The sequence below is a fragment of the Lampris incognitus genome, chromosome 14, assembly GCF_029633865.1.
Source record: "Lampris incognitus isolate fLamInc1 chromosome 14, fLamInc1.hap2, whole genome shotgun sequence".
NCBI lineage: Eukaryota > Metazoa > Chordata > Actinopteri > Lampriformes > Lampridae > Lampris > Lampris incognitus.
Window position 1 is genome coordinate 25,746,930 of NC_079224.1, and position 18,058 is coordinate 25,764,987.

The window sequence follows — 18,058 nt, forward strand, 5'->3', positions numbered from 1 at the left end:
CAAATGCAAGTTGCACTTTAATTTTATTAAACCTCGTTTTGTGACATTTGTCACTAGATTGCTCCATCAGTCTGTGCTTTTTCAAAAACAGAAGAAAAAAATCACTTTGCTAGAACAATAAAGTTCTGTGCAAAAAAAGAACAAATGCAGATATTTGGGAAAAACGATGAGCAAGTCAATTTTGAGAGTGCAAGTCTTATCACTGCATTAGTGGCTGCAATGAGCCTGTTTTGCACTGCACATCTTTTCAAAACGGGGTTGCAGGCTTGATACAGCCACTCTCAAGTCATGCTCAATGTTGAGCTGCGATCTGTACTTTGTTTTAGGTGAGGCAACAGCAGAAAAGCCCATCTCACAGAGATAGGGAAACAGAATGCCTACAGCCCTTTGTTCAATGAGTGGATACTCCCTCTCCACACCAAGCCAGAATTCACTCAGGGTGGAGTCAGATGTCATCTCGATGGAACTGGTCCTCCTCAGCAGAGCTGAACAGCAGGTGCTACGACATTGAATGGATCTGTCACCCAGTCATACTGAGCACTGTTGTTTGGGAAGTAATTTTGAAAGACATGAAATCACTGTGGTGGCTCCAGAATCACTGGTTTCAACAAATTCAATCAGATTCTCAAAGAAATCAGTATTTCCTTGATCAAGTCGCCTGCACCACATCTCGAGCTTTCAAGTAAATGCACTGATCTTGTCTGCCAGGTGAGGAAAGTGCTTGTCTCTGCCTTGAAGCTGAAGATTTAATTCATTCAGCTTTCCAAATATATCGCTGGGATAGGCCAGTTTCATCAGAAATTGTTCATCACTAAACTTGCTTGCAACTTCATGCATACGCTCCTCCAGAAACACCCGAATTTCCTCTCTGAGCTCAAAGACTTGAGACAACACTTTACCTCGGCAGAGCCACCTAGCCTCACTGTAAAACAACACAGCTGAATGTTCAGCTCCCATCTCCTCACAAAGTGCAGAGAACATCCGCGCTCTCAGGGGTCTCGTTTTGATGAAATTGACCATCCTAACAACATTGTTCAAAACCTCGATTAGGTCAGGGCTAATCTGTCTTGATGCTAGCACTTCTGTGTATGACACAGTGCGTCCACTGTGCATTTGGTGAGACCCTCTTGATTAGTGCCTGCAATCCCTTCATTTTCCCTGCCATGGTCTGTGCACCATCCGTGCAAACGCCTGCACGGTTCTCCCATTTCAGCCTATGTTCTGTCAGGTTGCAGTCAAGAAGCCTAAAGAGCTCATCAGCTGTCGCTCTGCTTGGGATGTACTTGCAAAACAGCAAATCCTCACACAGTGACTCTGACGTGACAAAGCAAACATAAGCAGTCTTTATTGCTGTCAGCAGCCTCGTCCACTCGTAAGGCAAAACATTTGTCTCAGTTTTTCAATGAGTTCTTCGTCATTTGAAATTTCATATATACGTCTTGCAACTGTATCATTGGACAGAGGGCCAGCCTTCAATTTTGTGGCGCTTGTCTCATCAAACATAGTTAACACCATATCTAAAGCCGTGGGAAGTATGAGCTCCTTTGCTATTGTGTGTGGTTTCTTGCACTGAGTAATTCTGTATGCGACTTTGTATGATGCCATTAGTGCTTTGTTGTTCACTGATGCAGTTTTTACAAAGCAATGTTCCTTGTAAGGGTATGCACCAAGTTTTCTCTGAAAAAAACTCAAGTGGCTTATTGATGTGACTGGGGTGTAATGTCTCCAAGTGTTCTTAATTTTTTTGGCCTCATACCAGCTGCCAGAGTTTTTAGACATAAAATACACACTGGTTACTCTTCATCTCCCACCATATTCACTGAGAACCAAAGAGCAACATAGGCTTCGTCATATTTTTTTAATAATCTTTTTATTGCGTTTTTGCATAGATTTATAAGACAAAGGGAACAAAACTTGCCTGTGAGTTTTACCCCATTAAAACCAAATCCACCAACCAATAACCCACCCTCAACCCACCCAACTGCACCCTAAATTGGGAGAAACAAAACAAGCCGACGGGGTGGGAGGATATACACACACACACACACTCATATATACATGTAAAATAAATGGAATAGAAAACAGAATTAAGAAAAAGAAGGGGAAGGGCAGAGGAAAAAAGGGAGGGAACTCAGCTATCCTCAGGGTCAGGTAGAACTGTCAAATTATTTATATTGTCTAAGAAGGGTCTCCATGATTTATTAAAGGATCTCAGGGAGCCTTTAAGGGAGAATCGGATTTTTCAAGCTTGATACATTGTAGAACCTCTTTAATCCATCGGTCATGAGTGGGAGGTAAATACATGTTTTCACTTTACAAGAATGAGACGATGGGCCAGTAAAGTTGTGAAAGCCAGGACCTTTTGCAATGGCAAGGGAACGCTTACTTCGGGTGGAATGCCAAATATTGCTGTAAGTGGGTTAGGATCAATGATCATGTTATAAGCACCCCCCAGAGTTTCAAATATTTCTGTCCAGTAGTCTAGTAGCCTGGGACAGGACCAAAACATATGTATAAGTTTAGCAGGTGAGTGTTTACACCTATTACAAGCATCACTGACGTTGGGGTACATCTTTGCTAACCTAGCATTGGTATAATGGATTCTATGCAGAATCATTAATTGTAGCAGGCCATGCCTGGTACAAATTGAGGATGAGTGGACCAGCTTAAGAATGTGATTCCAACTAGCTTATGGTCGCTCAATACCTAGGTCTATCTCCGAGGAGTTTTTTGTTTGGGCAAGAAGGCCTGAGTTTAGTGAGTCAATTAGGCCGTAAATAGTAGAGATGAGGCGTTTCTGCTGTCGATCCAGAGTTAGAAAGGTATCCATTGGTGACTCAGGGGGGTGATTAGGGAAGTGAGGGAACTGTCTGTACAAAATGCCTGATTTGAAAAAACGAAACGTGGGAATTGGGTAGGCCAAACTGAGTGGAGAGTTTGGCAAAATATACCATTAATGTAAAGATCATCAATGGTCTTAATGCCACTGTTAAACCAAATACAGAATGAGTAGTCTGTCAATGAAGGTACAAATGTGCAATTATTAAAAACTGGAGCATAGAATTAAGAAATAGGGAATATTTGCTGTTGCCGCCAGTAATTCAAACACCCACCCTCATACTATATGCATTCACCAACTGCATCTCTCTGGCTGGCAGTCTCGAAGGAGACACCTCGCCACTTTCATGACAAGGTGAATCCAGACTGAATCACTGCTTTTTCCAACACACCCAAAGACGCATTCATGTGATGAATGCGTCTCCCCTCCCGAAGACAGCGTTGCCAATTATTGCTGCTTCATCAAATCCGGCCATAGTCGGATCTGACGAGACTGGGGCACGAACCCCGGTCCCCACTGGGCAACTGCATCGACACAAAGCCGATGCTTAGACCGCTACACCACCGCGGCCTATGCAAGCCAAAATGTTTTCTAAGCTGGGTCCAGATTTTTACGGATTGTGCAGCTGGTAACTTTGTACTGAATGTAACAGGTAGTGGCAATTGGGAGCAAATAACAGAGCACAATGAAAAGGAAGCAGGTAAATGTTCCATACGGGCCAAAATAGGGAATTCATCATCTGGATTATGCAGTCAATATAGGATCTTCTGAAAATTACAAGCCCAGTAGTATTGTGTGAGGTTGGGGAGTGCAAGATCCCTCCACATTTTTTGGGAGCTGTAATACAGCCTGCCTAATACGGGCGGGCCCATTACTCCAAATGAAAGAAGAGATGAGTTTATCCAGGTCAGCAAAAAACATTTTCTTAAGGAGAACTGGAATGTGCTGGAAGAGATACAAGAACTTAGGTAAGATTACCATCTTGAACATACCTATGTGACCTGCTAGGGATAGGGGCAAACTAGACCAACGCTGCATATCCATTCCAAATTTTTTTAGTAGGGGGGCAAAATTTTGGGTGAGGTTGTCTTTTAAGGATTTTGTAATAAAAATCTCGTTATTTAAACCCAACGTCTGCCCTTCTGAAAGGGAAGGATGAGTGTGGGAGTTCCTCACCCAGAGAATTAACTGGTAGCAACTCACTTTTATTGAGGTTTAGTTTGTATTCTGAGAGTTTGCCAAATTGATCCATGATGCGCAACACAGCCGGGAGGGGAAGACATCGGATTGGAGATGTACAGCAGTAGATCTGCATATAGCGACAATTTGTGGGTCAGGCCTAGCTGGGAAATACCTTCAAACTCCTCCTCGCGGAGCCAGGTGGCTAGAGGCTCGATCCCAGCGGAAAAAGCAGGCGGCCTTGTCTAGTGCCACGATGCAGGGGGAAAGGGGAAGAATGTATATTGTTTGACTGCACTGAAGCTGTAGGGGCAGTATAAAGTAGCCTAATCCATGAAATAAAATTAGCACCAAAACCAAATTTATCCAAAACGTAAAAAAGGTACCTCCATTCCACCCTATCAAAGGCCTTCTCAGCATCCAGGGATACCCACAACCTCTGGCATGTGTGAGGTGGTTGTATTGAGTATATTAAGAAGTCTTCTGGTGTTTGAAAAGATTGTCTTCCCATCATAAATCCTGTTTGATCTGTTGAAATTATTTGCGGAACTGCTTGCTGAAGTCATAGGGACAAAAATCGTCATATTTTCTTAATTTGGTTTTTGGTTGATTACTGTCAGCTAAGCACTTTCTCTTGTCTTGTTTGTCTCGGATGCATCGCCTGTTTCTTTTCATTCCTGTCAAATATCTCTATTCTGTGAACCTACAGACTCTGTCTCATGAAAGCAAATTTTGCTGATTGTTCTGCAGTGAAAAAGATTCCAACATCAAAACAGTAGTTCTGCACTACATTCCTGCATGCCCCCATTATGCCTCTGTGCCCCCAGGGGGGCACCACACTTTGAGAAACGCTGCTATATGGGAACAACCATTTCTCCCTCAGGCCCGTTGTCAGTCAAATAGTTTGAAGGCTCATGGAGTTTAACTATGACAGCAATTACATAGTACTCATTGCTTTATGAAAAGAGTAACTTATCAACCAACTACAGGGAACAAGGTGAATACTAAGTTAATAAGGAAAGAAAAAGAAAAAATGGATGAAGGCAATGTCTGATCAAGCTCATGGTTACACTAGCGACTTATGACCCAACTTAGCATTATTACTGAAAGTTGGCTTAGTCTCAGTATGTTTCTGCTGAGGCAGTGGCTTAGACAGTGTGGTGGAAGACAGTTAAAAATACACTAAGATACTTTGAATACAGGTAGGAACAGAGGAAATGGTTTAGCTGCAATTGTCACACTTTATGTGAGCGTCAATGGCAATTGCAAGTTTAGCGTGGAAGTTTGTGTTTGCCTACATGTCCATTGGTCAGAAGGAAAGTGTCCGACTGTGGCAGCTGTGCGCTGAACCGGACTGGGTTGGTGTCTTTCAGCGTCATTCTGAACTGGTGTCCCAGTGTCATCCACAGCACGGTGCTGGTCTGGACAGTCAGTGATGGCAAAAGTGTTGGCATCATGAGAGATTGGTTGGGTTTTCAGCCGGTATTGCTTGGCTGAGTTGAGGCTCAGTTGGGTGTGTGAGCTTCAAATCTTTCTTTGTTAATTTCAGTGGACCAATGACTGGAGGAACCAGCATGGGTCTGTTGTCTTGAAGAAAATTCTGTGTTAGCTAAGAAATGGCACTGGTTCGCTAAGAATCAAGAGTGGCGCATGGTACAGCATGTCAAAGCAGAAAGTACCTCTGCAGAAATACAGAAAATTGTAGCTTGGAGCCTTTCTGTATACCGTTATATCAGAGCTTTTCTGTTAACAGCATCTGGCTACAAAGACATGTAGCATCAGCCTTTGTTGCAAACATTTATACCACACAACTCTTATTTTTTTGGATCCCCCCCCCCTTTTTCTCCCCAATTGTATCCGGCCAATTACCCTACTCTTCTGAGCCATCCCGGTCGCTGCTCCACCCACTCTGCTGATCCGGGGAGGGCTGCAGACTACCACATGCCTGCTCTAATACATGTGGAGTTGCCAGCCGCTTCTTTTCACCTGACGGTGAGGAGTTTCGCCAGGGGGATGTAACATATGGGAGAATCACGCTATTCCCTCCAGTTCCCCCTCCCCCCTGAACAGGCGCCCCGACTGACCAGAGGAGGCGCTAGTGCAGCGACCAGGACACATCTAGCTTCTCACCCACAGACATGGGGATTCGAACCGGCGATCCCCGTGTTGGTAGGCAACTGTTACAGACTAGTCGGGTCTAGGAGTTAAGGGTTAAGCATGCAATACTAGTCCTTACTTGGAGTGTGTGTAGGAAAAAAAACCCAGGGAAGAAACAGAAAGGATTGATTTCCAAGACTAGAGAAATAGCCAGGAGGTGGGCTAGCTTACTGAGGTAGCAGGCTAGCAGTTAGCAGGTCCCTCTGTCAAGGCCTCATCCATATGAGTCTCAGCTCCCGTAAGCGGTGGACTCCATCTTGGTAGGTTAGTTCAGTTTAGGTTGATGATGTTGAGCTGTAAAGGTGTGAACTTGTAGTGTCTTGGACAGCGTGTTCAAAATGGCGTATCCTGAGGTGTATGTATGCAAACTGCCGGCATTAATTAACTCCAGGGGATGTACCGGCACCTCACAGTGATGTCCTCTTATAAACACTGCTTAACCACATCTCCAATCATTTCTCAATGAAAACCAGTCCAAGTATGTAAGAAAAGAAGGCAAATATAATCCCCATCACTTCTAACATCCCTCCCCCCCTTACAAAAAAAAAAGAATTCTGGTTTCAACCCATTTTTTTTTCTTTTCGTTTTATCCTTTTTATATTAATCATTTTCTCATTTCTTAAAACGACAACAAGGCTATGTATAATTATAATCTAATCGGTGTTTTTTTTTTGTTTTGTTTTGTTTTTACTCCATTGATTCACGTGCATTACTATCAACAATACACTCCCAAACTTTTCAAAATACCCAAACCATATGCTCATCATAACATTTTCTCTGCCTGGCAAATGCACTACCATCAGGTTATATGGTTGTAAAATTAAACTCCAACATAACACTCTGACTGGATGTTTTGAACTTTGAACGTTAAATGGGTTGTGATTAGTGAGGACTACCAGATCAGCTCCAGCGCTAGAGACGTACACCTCAAAATGTTGAACTGCTAGGACAATAGCCAGGGCCTCCTTCTCCTTGGTGGAATATCACTTCTGACGGCGATTCAGTTTCTTAGAGAAATATGCAACAGGCTCGTCTATTCGTGACACATCAGTCTGTACCAGTACCGCCTCTACTCCAACATCACAAGTATCCACTGCAAGCTTGAATGGGACAGAGAAGTCTGCAGCAACCAGCACCGGTTCACTAGCTAGAATAGCTTTAACCATTTCCAGAGCTGTCAGACAATCTGCGGACCATCCATCCATTATCCAAACCGCTTATCCTGACCAGCTAAACTTAACTGCCTTCTTCAACAGGTTTGTGATTGGTTTTGTCTCAGCTGCGAAGTTGGGAACAAACTGCCTATAAAAGCCACATGTGCCCAAAAGGCGCATTAGCTGGTGTTTTGTTTTCGGAACAGGCAGGTCTAAAATGGTTTGCACCTTGGTAGTCCTTGGTCTCACTGAACATTGACCCACCTGGTGCCCCAGATATGTGACTTGCCCCTTTCCAGTCTCACATTTGGGCAAGTTGATTACCAACCCTGCTTGTTTAAGACGTTCAAACAGTTGTCTCATGTGTTCCATGTGATCAGACCATGAAGTACTATAGCAAACCACATCATCTAGATATGTGACAGTGTTCTGCAATCTGGAGGTTACCACATTCAGGAAGTTTGCTGGTGCGTTTTTCATGCCATACGGGAGAACCTGACAGTGATACAAACTCCTGCATCACAAATGCAGACATCTTGTGCCCTCTCTGTCAACGGGACTTGCCAGTAGCCCTTTAACAAGTCAAATTTTGACACAATGTGCATTGCAGATCTTCCCAAAACGGTTCTCCGGCCTGGGTATAGGATATGCATCTGTTTCAGTTACATTATTTACCTTTTGGTAATCAATGCAAGGATGCACAGTTAAATTGGGCTTGGGAACAGGGACTAAGGGAGGACTCCAGTCACTTGAGCCTTGCTCAATCACACAATTTCTTCCATGTAGAGCAACTCTGGTTTCATCTGAGCCCATTTTTGTGGGTTAATCCGGTACGGATGTTGTTTAATGGGGGTTGCCTCCCCTGTGTCTACATCAGGGGTGGCTAACCATGTGCCACTGAGAGCCATGTGTATGCAGGTTTTCATTCCAGCCGGACTCCACACCAGGTGATTTCACTGATTAGCAACCCTTCAACCAAAGAGAAAGAGTATCAGTGAAATCACCTGGTGTGGAGTAGGGTTGAAATAAAAACCTGCATACATATGGCACATGGTTAGCCACCGCTGGTCTACATCATGGGTTATTAAATTTGTTAAGCCAGGGGTATCTCTAAACAGAGGACTATACTGATCCTCTTTCTGCTCTGTGGTGAGATGACTCAGTGACTCTTAGATTAGTCTGGGCACTGGAATTCTTAAGCCTAGCTATATAACTGGTTCAACTGACCCAACCCCATCATCCCCATTCTCCTCCTCTTCCACAGTAACCTGAAATGTGATACACACAGCGGAGGAGTGTCACGAGTATAATACGGTTTCAAGAGATAGATGTGACAGTCATGATTTCTTTCTCCGGTTAGATATCTCAGCATCATAATTGCAATCACCCACCTTCTTGATAACCTTATATGGACCATAAAATGTCACCCCCAGCTTACCTCCACCCATGGGCAACAACACCAGAACCTGGTCTCCTGCTTTGAAGGTATACTTCACTGCTTTTTTGTCATAGTGAGCCTTCAGCTTTCCCTTAGGTGCTTCCAAATTACTCCTGGCCAAGTCACAACCTGCATGCAGCTGGTCATTGAAGGACGCTACATACTGCAAAACTCCACCAGGAGCAGCTTTCTGTGAAGCTGACTGCAACAGCTGCTCTTTCACCACTTCAGTGGTCCTCTCACTTGATGCCCATTAACCAGCTCAAAAGAGCTAAAACCTGTAGCCAGGGCTCGAAATTAACGATGTCCCGGGGACCATAAAAAATCCTACTGGGACACAAATTTTGTCTGGGACAATTCTGGGACAGTGGAAAAAAATGTCAAAGTAAACTTCGAAATAGGTGTTATTTGCAAAGTCATTAATTATGAGTATCTAGACGTTACTTTGTCGTTTGAATAATTTAATAAAAATGTGTGAACGGCGAAACTACAGAAGGCTTACGTTCTTGCGGCACCTCACGATAGGGCAGTCAATCGCCTGTTCGTGCAAATCATAGAATGCATTCTACGTCATCCACTCTGCCAGTGGCTGCTGCTTGACTCGCGCCAATGCAACATTCATAGAGCCAGAGCGATAGACCATCATCAACGACAGTTAAAACAAGAAGTAGAAGAAGAAGAAATGCTGAGGTAGTTGAATAAACAGCCCCCTGATGCAAGCCCTAATACTGCCGACTCCCGAAACGACTGCCGACTCCCAAAACTAATATTCATATGTTTAATAAAAGAATAAGTATTTTAAACTTATATGGTGTGATGATTAAGTGACAAAAAAGGATCAAATTATATGTATTCTGCATAATTGGGGGGGCGATGACAAGAATTAAAATTTGGGACACTGTTGGTTATATCCGGGACAATACAAAGTAGAATTCGGGACAGTTGTGGGACACTGAGGAAAAAAGTTAATTTCGAGCCCTGCCTGTAGCCTCATTCAGAGTCTGTGACAGCAAATAATAAAAATAGCATAGCTACATCCCAGTCATTTGAGTAACCAACACAATAGGTCTTAATCATAGACTTTAAAGTTTAATGGTACCTCTCCATCGCACCGTGGGACTGAGGATGATAGGCAGATGACAATTTGTTTAACTCCCAGCTCGTGCATCACCTCCTGGAATACACCAGAAGTAAAGTTGGACCCACGATCATGTTGGATTTCTAGTGGTAAATCTACCCGAGAAAAGAAATGGAGCACAGCCTCCACTATGACCTTGGTCTTAATTGATTTCAATGGCACTACCTCTGGAAATCTGGTGGCCACATCCATAATAGTCAGGAGATACTCATTCCCTTTCTTAGATTTTGGCAAAGGGCCAACACAGTAAGTACTCTTGAGAAAGGTTCCTCCATGACAGGTAGAGAGCAGAGAGGAGCAACTGGAATTGTCTGGTTGGGCTTGGCCCACAACCTGACAAGCATGACAGCTATGACAGTACAAAACCACATCTTTATGCATTTTGGGCCAGTAGAAATGTCTATTGATTTCACTTGAGTTTTGCAGATGCCTAAATGACCTGCTAAGGACACTTCATGGGCTAAACGCAAGACTTCCTTCCTGAAACTCTTTGGCAACACAATTTGAGTCATAACGGTCCATGGTTCATCCGCAGGATGATCACGAGGCCGCCATTTCTTCAACAAGACTCCATCTTGGAGAAAGAAACCTTTACCCACAGCCTTCGTGTCCTCAGCATTATCAGCCATCTGTCTTAATGGAGCTACAGTAGGAGCTTTTCCTTGTTCTGATATAAGGGCTTCCTGAGAAAACTGGGAGCAGGGGACACCTCAACTAGCCTAGCAAAAAAGGTATCAGCCAAGCGACCAGACAGTTCATCCTGCTCGCTGGAATTTCCCTTTTTAGCAGCCAGAGCCTGAGCACGTGTCACCACACATGCCATAAACACCTCAGGATGTTCTCTCTCCAAAGCAATGGTCTCAGGGACCTCACAAGGTGTCTCACTCACAACAGGTGTCACACAAACCTGAGTATCAGCCAAATCACTGCCCAACACAAAGGCAACTCCTTCAATCGGCAAGGAAGGGACAATACCCACCACTACCGGTCCATTTACAATGTTAGATGCCAGAAATACTTTGTGCAGAGGGGCACTAACAAAACCACATCCTTCACTGGGATAGAAGCTTTTAAATAGGTGGTGGGCGGTACGTCTATGACACCCTGAACCATTAAGGACTGTGTGGCACCTGTGTCCCTCAAAATTGATATAGGGACCATTTTGCCATCAGGTACACCAGAAACTGCTCCTTTTGACACAAAATCTTCAAACTCCTTCACTATTGGGCAGGAAGGCAGGTTCAAACTGTCCACAGGGACCGATCTGAGTCTGGGCGCTAATCAATCCCACAATTTTCCCCATCTCCATTTTTCCTCTTGAGACAGGGTTAACTGGACTTTAAGGCCAGGTTTTCTGCAATAATGGAGGATGACATCCTTTTGGAAAAAATAAGGTTTCTCATATATTTTCCCTGGCCCTGGAGACTGAAGAGGTGGGAGCAGATTTTGTCATTACAGCCTCGCCAGGCCTGTCAGTTTCAGCCTGCCTCCTATCCTGTCTGCCAAACTTTCCTTTCCATGGCACTTCTGTGAGTTAACTCAAGGAATCTGCTGCCATAGCAGCTTTTCTTAACTCAGTAATGCCCATCTCATTTAGATGTATCTCCATATGCCGGGGTAAACTGGTTTTCAACTGCTCCACCAGCATAAGTTGCCACAACTCTTGAAAGGTGTGAGTGTCAGTGCTTGCTAACCACCTGTCAAATACAACCTCCTGTTGCCTAGCCAAATCAAGGAAAGTTTCATTTGATTTTCGCTGTAGAGACCTGAACTTCTGTCGGTAGGCTTCTGGCACCACCTCATAGGCTGCCAGAACCACCTTCCTCACAGTATCATAGTCTCTGCTGTCAGAATCATCTAATGCCGCATAAGCTTCCTGGGCTCTGCCCTCAAGCACACTCTGGACAAGCAATGTCCACCTATTCTCAGGCCATTCTAGCTCTTTGGCAATTTTCTCAAAAGTGTCAAAGAACGACCCGACATCATCGCGATTAAACTTTGGCATGAGTCTCAAACAGCTGGAAACATCAAATCAAGCTTCATGTTTACGTTGTAAGTCACTGTTGTTCACTTTAAGCTTTTCTTGCTCTAATGTCAGCTTTGCTAACTCAAGCTGAAACAGCCGCTCCCCCTCTCTCTTGCTCTGCTCTTTCATGTACAGGATCTTTTAGGTCCAACACTGAAATCAGGGTCTCCACAATCTCTGGCTTTTTAGTCTCTGGAGTGACGTCTACCTCACAATATTGAGTTACAGCAAGCAAATCTTTAAGTTTATACAACTCCTTGCACCCAAAATCACTCCCACAAAACTCCTCTACATTGACCGTTGCCATGGTTATTGTTATCAAATTCTCAAAAAATAAGATAACCAAAAGAGATAAGACTAACAAAATTACCTCTAAGGTAACTATTACAAAATAGCCTTACCAACAAAACATATAACCCGCAACAAGAGGTAGTTCATAGGTCACTATATTCCCAGAAATTGATATGAACAGGCAGCACACAGAGCGCTCACGACATTACTCGCAGACCACAAACCGATACACTGCAGTACACACCAGCAAAACACCTGCCACCATTAGCCAAGTAGCTATCGGGTAACCAGCCAAACCAACCCGTAGACCTATATCCCCGTTTTTAATCTCAACACACAATAAATGTAGCCACTAACTTCCGTTCTAGCTAGCTTAGTTTTACATACATACACAACCATCTGTTTAAAGTGAAAAGTTAGCACAGTGCAGCTATTCTTGCACGTAGCTGTATGTCCATGGCCTACTTCTAAACCTTGCAACATACGGCTTTTCCCGAGATGAATCCAACTCAGTTGCGCCTCTTCTCACAAAAGGAATGCTTGACTGTAACTTGCTGATGTCTAATCACCAACCAGTTTTATTGAACATTAATATACATTAATCTTCAAATAAATCACAGACAAGCGCCCCAAATTATGTTACGGACTAGTCGGGTCTAGGGGTTAAGCATGCAATACTAGTCCTAACCTGCAGTGTGTAGAAAAGATGAAAAACGAGGGGAGAAACAGAAAGGAGGACTGATTTTCAAGACTAGAGAAATAGCCAGGAGGTGAGGTAGCAGGCAAGAGTTAGCAGGTCCCTCCAACAAGGCCTCGGTCATATGGGTCTCAGCTCCTGAAAGCGGTGGACTCCGTCTTGGTATGTTAGTTCAGTTTAGGTTGATGGTGTTGAGTTGGAAAGGTGTGAACTTGTGTCCTGGACAGCGTGTTCAAAATGGCGTATCTGGCATTAATCAAGTCCAGGGGATGTGCTAGCACCCAACAGTGATGTCTTCTTATAAACACTGCTTAACCACACCTCCAATCATTTCTCAATGAAAACCAGTCCATGTAAGAAAATAAGAAGGGAAAAAGGCAAATATAACCTCCATCACTTCTAATAGCAACAGACAAGACCGCCACGCCACCCAGACGCCCACCACACAGCTCTAACTTCAAAATGACTGGACTCTAGAATGGGCAAACAGATTTATTTATTAACAAAAAGCATGGGCTGTTACCACCATGAATGAAAAACAGTAATAGTAAAATACATTCTGCTGATTGCATTAAGTTGTTAGAATTACCTTGTAGATATAGGCTATATCTTAGAGGTCCCATATTATCCTTGTGTTAAATATAAATTTGATCAGCATGGAACCCATTTTATTTGGAGAAACTATCTGAACAATCCTCAATTCCTGGATCAGCAAAATCACAAATAAAAGTAAGGAGGACAAAGGTCACAGTCAAAGTAACCTTTCAAAATTCCTTGCTCTCAACAATAATCATGTGACAGAAAACTTAGGAAAAGAATAAAGAGAAATACACATAAGATAAAACATGTAGCCATTTGTTTTCAAGTGTGTTGCATGATTAGAGCATTAGTACATTTCTTGAATGGATTAAATTACTGGCCAAAAGTTCCTACAGAGGTAATCAATCTAACTCAGATTGGCAGACAGTGTATCAGCTCACCTGATTCAGTATAGCTGAGTGGTAAACGTAAATGGACTGTATTTATATAGTGCTTTTCTAGTGTACCGACCACTCTAAGCGCTTTACAGTATGCCTCACATTCACCCATTTACACACACATTCATACACTGATGGAGGCTGCCATGCAAGGCACCAACCTGCTCATCAGGAGCAGTTAGGGTTAACAACGCTTTCAGACAAAATGTTTTGTCCAGCTGTCAACTTGTAGTGCTCTGATGATTAAGATATGCACCATGTTCACTCCTTTCCAGGAAATTCACATTCTGCAGAGCAAGAAAGTAGAGTACCATGAGATGGAACAAGAAAGAGACGAGGCCCTTCACAGATTACAGGTAGAACTAAAGTCATTGTCAAAATGTTGTAAGATTGCTGCTATTTTTCATTGGTCATCCTCCCTTCCTGCCATTTCTGCACGGCAGGAGATGGAGATGCGGAACACAGAGCTGGAGAGGCGCATCCAGAATACAGAGCAGAACTTAAATAGCTCCCTTGAGGAACGAGATCGCATGGACAACGAGATCCAGAGGGCAATCGAAATCCTGGACATCAAGATCTTTGACCTGAATGACCTCCGGCAGAGCCTGCTCAAGCTCATCGACAAATAAGAAGGGTAGAATGAAGTGATACAACCCTTCATAAAAGATGGGAGATACAGAGGATGACAGAGATCAATTATAACAGTCAGTCCAGATAGGACAAAAGTAAGAAGGTGCTGGTCCGGGTCTTCTTTAAGCACAAACACCACCTTGGCTCCAGGAAGATTGAAGCTGCACCAAGATCCTTTAGAAGCAGTGGCTGTACTCTACTCAACTAAGCATAGGATTTGACATTGCCTAAATACTGCATAAATACGATTGTCTGTCAAATCTAATAGTGCTCATGTTTCATGTTGCTTTTGTGAGTAACACTGAATGCAATACACTAAGGTAAGATAAGTACTTAACAGTGGAAGACAAGGACAGGTGGTTGTTGTTTTTCCATTTTTTTCAGAGGAACTCACTTTTGTAAAAAAAAAATGGGGATGCGTTTTCAGGATGTTTGATATGAATCAATGTTTCAGGTGGCAGGTGATATAACAAATTAGTGCTCTAGATATGCAGCAACACAAAAAATGGGTCGTAGAAACTAAGTGGACATTTTAAAAAAGGGTAGTAGAGGAAAATATTTTCATATTCCTATTTGTCCAGTCGCCTGAATGCCTGCATTAAATGCTAGTTATCATTGAGCAACACCGAAAAAAACTCAAGACTGATTTAATTGAAATCACACTGTTGTCCACAGTATTGCATTCTCTCTGACAATAGGGCTATGTCAGCTTTAATAAGTATTATCAAAAATATTTACATTTTCATTGTTTATACTAGTGAATTTGCATATAAAACTAAGTGGCCATTGTGGATACTCTCCTACATGAATATGCACAAAATGTAGGCAAGTGTCAAGGCACAATGGCATGTGAATGATAACTTGGCAAAGCATGAACAATAAATTCAAAAAATAAGGGTAGGTGTGATTATAATTGTGTTATTGCATTAAGCTACAAAACACCAAAGATAAAATATTAAGAGCACAAATGATGGGTAAGATCTTTAAAAGCTTGTCTAATTTATTCTTGTTCATGTTTATAAGGAATGTAATGTTATAAGGGTAAGTTAACTCTTAGGTAATTATGGGCAATTACTATACATTAGGCTTATGAATTTAGGACAATTGTGTGTTTACCACTTGACTTACATTAATCCATGCTACAAGTTGTCAAAAATAAGACCTCTGCTATAGCTCATTGTAAAATTTAAGCTGTCAGTATTTGGAATGGCCCTGTCTCAATACTCAAAGTACTGTCTGTTCACAAACCACTGACCAGATAATTATTGATGAAATTGATTCATAATTCAACACGCTAGAGTACACATTTAGCTTTGAATATACAATATGTTGCTTTTAAGGAAGAGTATTAATATGCCCTGTCGTTTTTCAGCACTTTAACTGCTGTTTAGCTGGGGGGGGGGGCAAAATCATGCATAATTAATCATTTAAAAAGTAGAACGGTACAAAAGATTTATCAGAGATTGAATTGTCTAATGTAATCTATTGCTATGTTTGTATTATTCTTCAGTCTGTTCTAAAATATAGATGTAGATTGTTATACCAGCTCCATGTCTCCAGCACTGGGTTGCTGCCATGGGGTGGATCAAAATAAAAGCAAGGAGCACAGTTATTTGAAATCATTTCATTTACTTTTTTTTTTTGCTGGGTAATTAATAATATTGTGTATCACCCTTTGCGCACACCACAAGTGACAAGAGCAGTCGACTTGGCAGTCATTAATTTTCCATGAGACACGGTGACAAGGAGCAACCGTTGCCATGTCAGTGTCCAGAGTGACAATTTGAAGTTGAGGTTAACTCGATGCAAATTAACAATGGGTTGCTGAAGCCGAAACTAACTGCAGACAGGAATTCCTTCTCCTTTTTACATCTCTATTGCAAACTTAATAAGCTACTGGGCATGATACTTGATGTCTGCAACACAGTCTGAACAACCACTCTCCAGCAATGATTATGGAGGGCTAGCAGCAACCAGCTAGCTTCCAAATAACCAATGATGCACTTGATGCGAGCACAGGGTTATAGTGGGCCATCTGAGAAATGAATTTGAATTCCTACTATGACATGTATTTTCAAAACCTGGTGAGCACCTTACCCTGTTAAAGAGACTATTATTTACTACAAGCTGGGCGACTGAGTCAAGCCTGATGCGATCTCAGTTTGATGAGGCTGCCCACATAATATTCTGTTTGCCACAGATTAAAAAGTATCGTGTGTACCCAGATGCATGTTGCAGCAGTTTCCACATGCGCTTCATCTTCTCCATTATATTGAGACGGCTGCCCCTTCTATATTCTTTAATTATGCCATTCAAATGCATGACATCCTCTGCACAAATGTGGAAATGAAAAAAAATCAACGACTTCATGTGTCTGTCCTTCATATGGGACAAGGGATTCATTGCACTGTGGCTGCATTGTAAGCCAGACATGAGTTAAAAGTAACTAATGTAGTTTAGCCAATAGTGGAGCAACAAAGCAGCAGGTCCCCGTTTTGTTTGTATCACGTGTTCTTCCAGCAGGCACACAACAGAGGAACTACCAAACTGGAAATCTAGCTGCATCAATATGCATCCAGGAAATAAGAAATACAGGAAGAACATCAAGAGAATTCTAGTGACCACCGAGAGCAAAGCTGCAGCCACAAAGGCAAAGAAATAAAAACCTGACTAATGTAGAGCTGAAGGATAAAATGAGTAGATGGAGGAAGTCTTGGCTTACATTCAACAACTCTTAGAAAATTTCCCTGATTTCAGCCTCAGTCACCATGTTCTAGGCAGGAAAATTAGGGAGTCGTCTTAGAAACAAATCTATAAATATCAATACTGCATGTTGAGTGCAAATAATGTGTAAGGGCAAGTCAAATCAAACTTTATATAATACAATTGTAAGACACCTATATAATGCATATGTAACCTGCACAACAGGGGAATGGGCCTATGCTTGCGCAGGGACAGTTTACAGTCTAATGTCTAAGTTCAGTGGAGATTGGTGTAGGTTTTTTTCTAGACCGGATTCTAGTACTCACCCCAAAGACAACACACACACTCGTGGGTATAGTTTACAATAAAAAAACCAATTTATTTCAACAGTTCAAAGTAAAGTTATTTCAACATCAATACTAAATTAGATGTGTTATATATATATATATATATATATATACTTTACTCTATTATACTTTTTAAAAGTTCTTCCTAATATTCTATTTATTGTCTATATCTATCTATATTCTATTTTATACCCTTCTAATATATTACTTATGCAGCCATATTCTACACTAACAAATTAAAGAAAATAATCCAAAATAAAGTATGAGTGCACTCAAAGAAAATAATAAAGAAAAGAAAAGGGGGAATGATTCAGTCTTCCAATCTGTGCAAGGTGCAATGTCCAGATCCTACCACAATCACAGGGGCAAGTTAATGTAGAGGCGATGATGATGAATCCAAATCCAGGGCGATGATGGGGGCAATCCAAAGGGGGTATCCAAGGGTTCCAAAAGGGTGTAGCAAGGGGGGTTGTTCGGGGTAC

At 42.3% G+C, this 18,058-nt stretch overlaps 1 protein-coding gene across 1 annotated transcript in view; it reads left to right on the top strand.

Moving 5' to 3' along the window:
- LOC130123917 (homer protein homolog 3-like) overlaps nt 1-16,145 on the top strand; it is a 43,436-nt gene extending 27,291 nt beyond the window's left edge. Inside the window, exons 8-9 of the mRNA XM_056293247.1 lie at nt 14,172-14,252; nt 14,340-16,145. Of these exons, the coding sequence (XP_056149222.1) occupies nt 14,172-14,252; nt 14,340-14,525 (267 nt within the window). The 3' untranslated portion in view covers nt 14,526-16,145. The remainder of the gene's footprint in view (nt 1-14,171; nt 14,253-14,339) is intronic.
- The last annotated feature ends 1,913 nt before the right edge of the window (nt 16,146-18,058 follow it).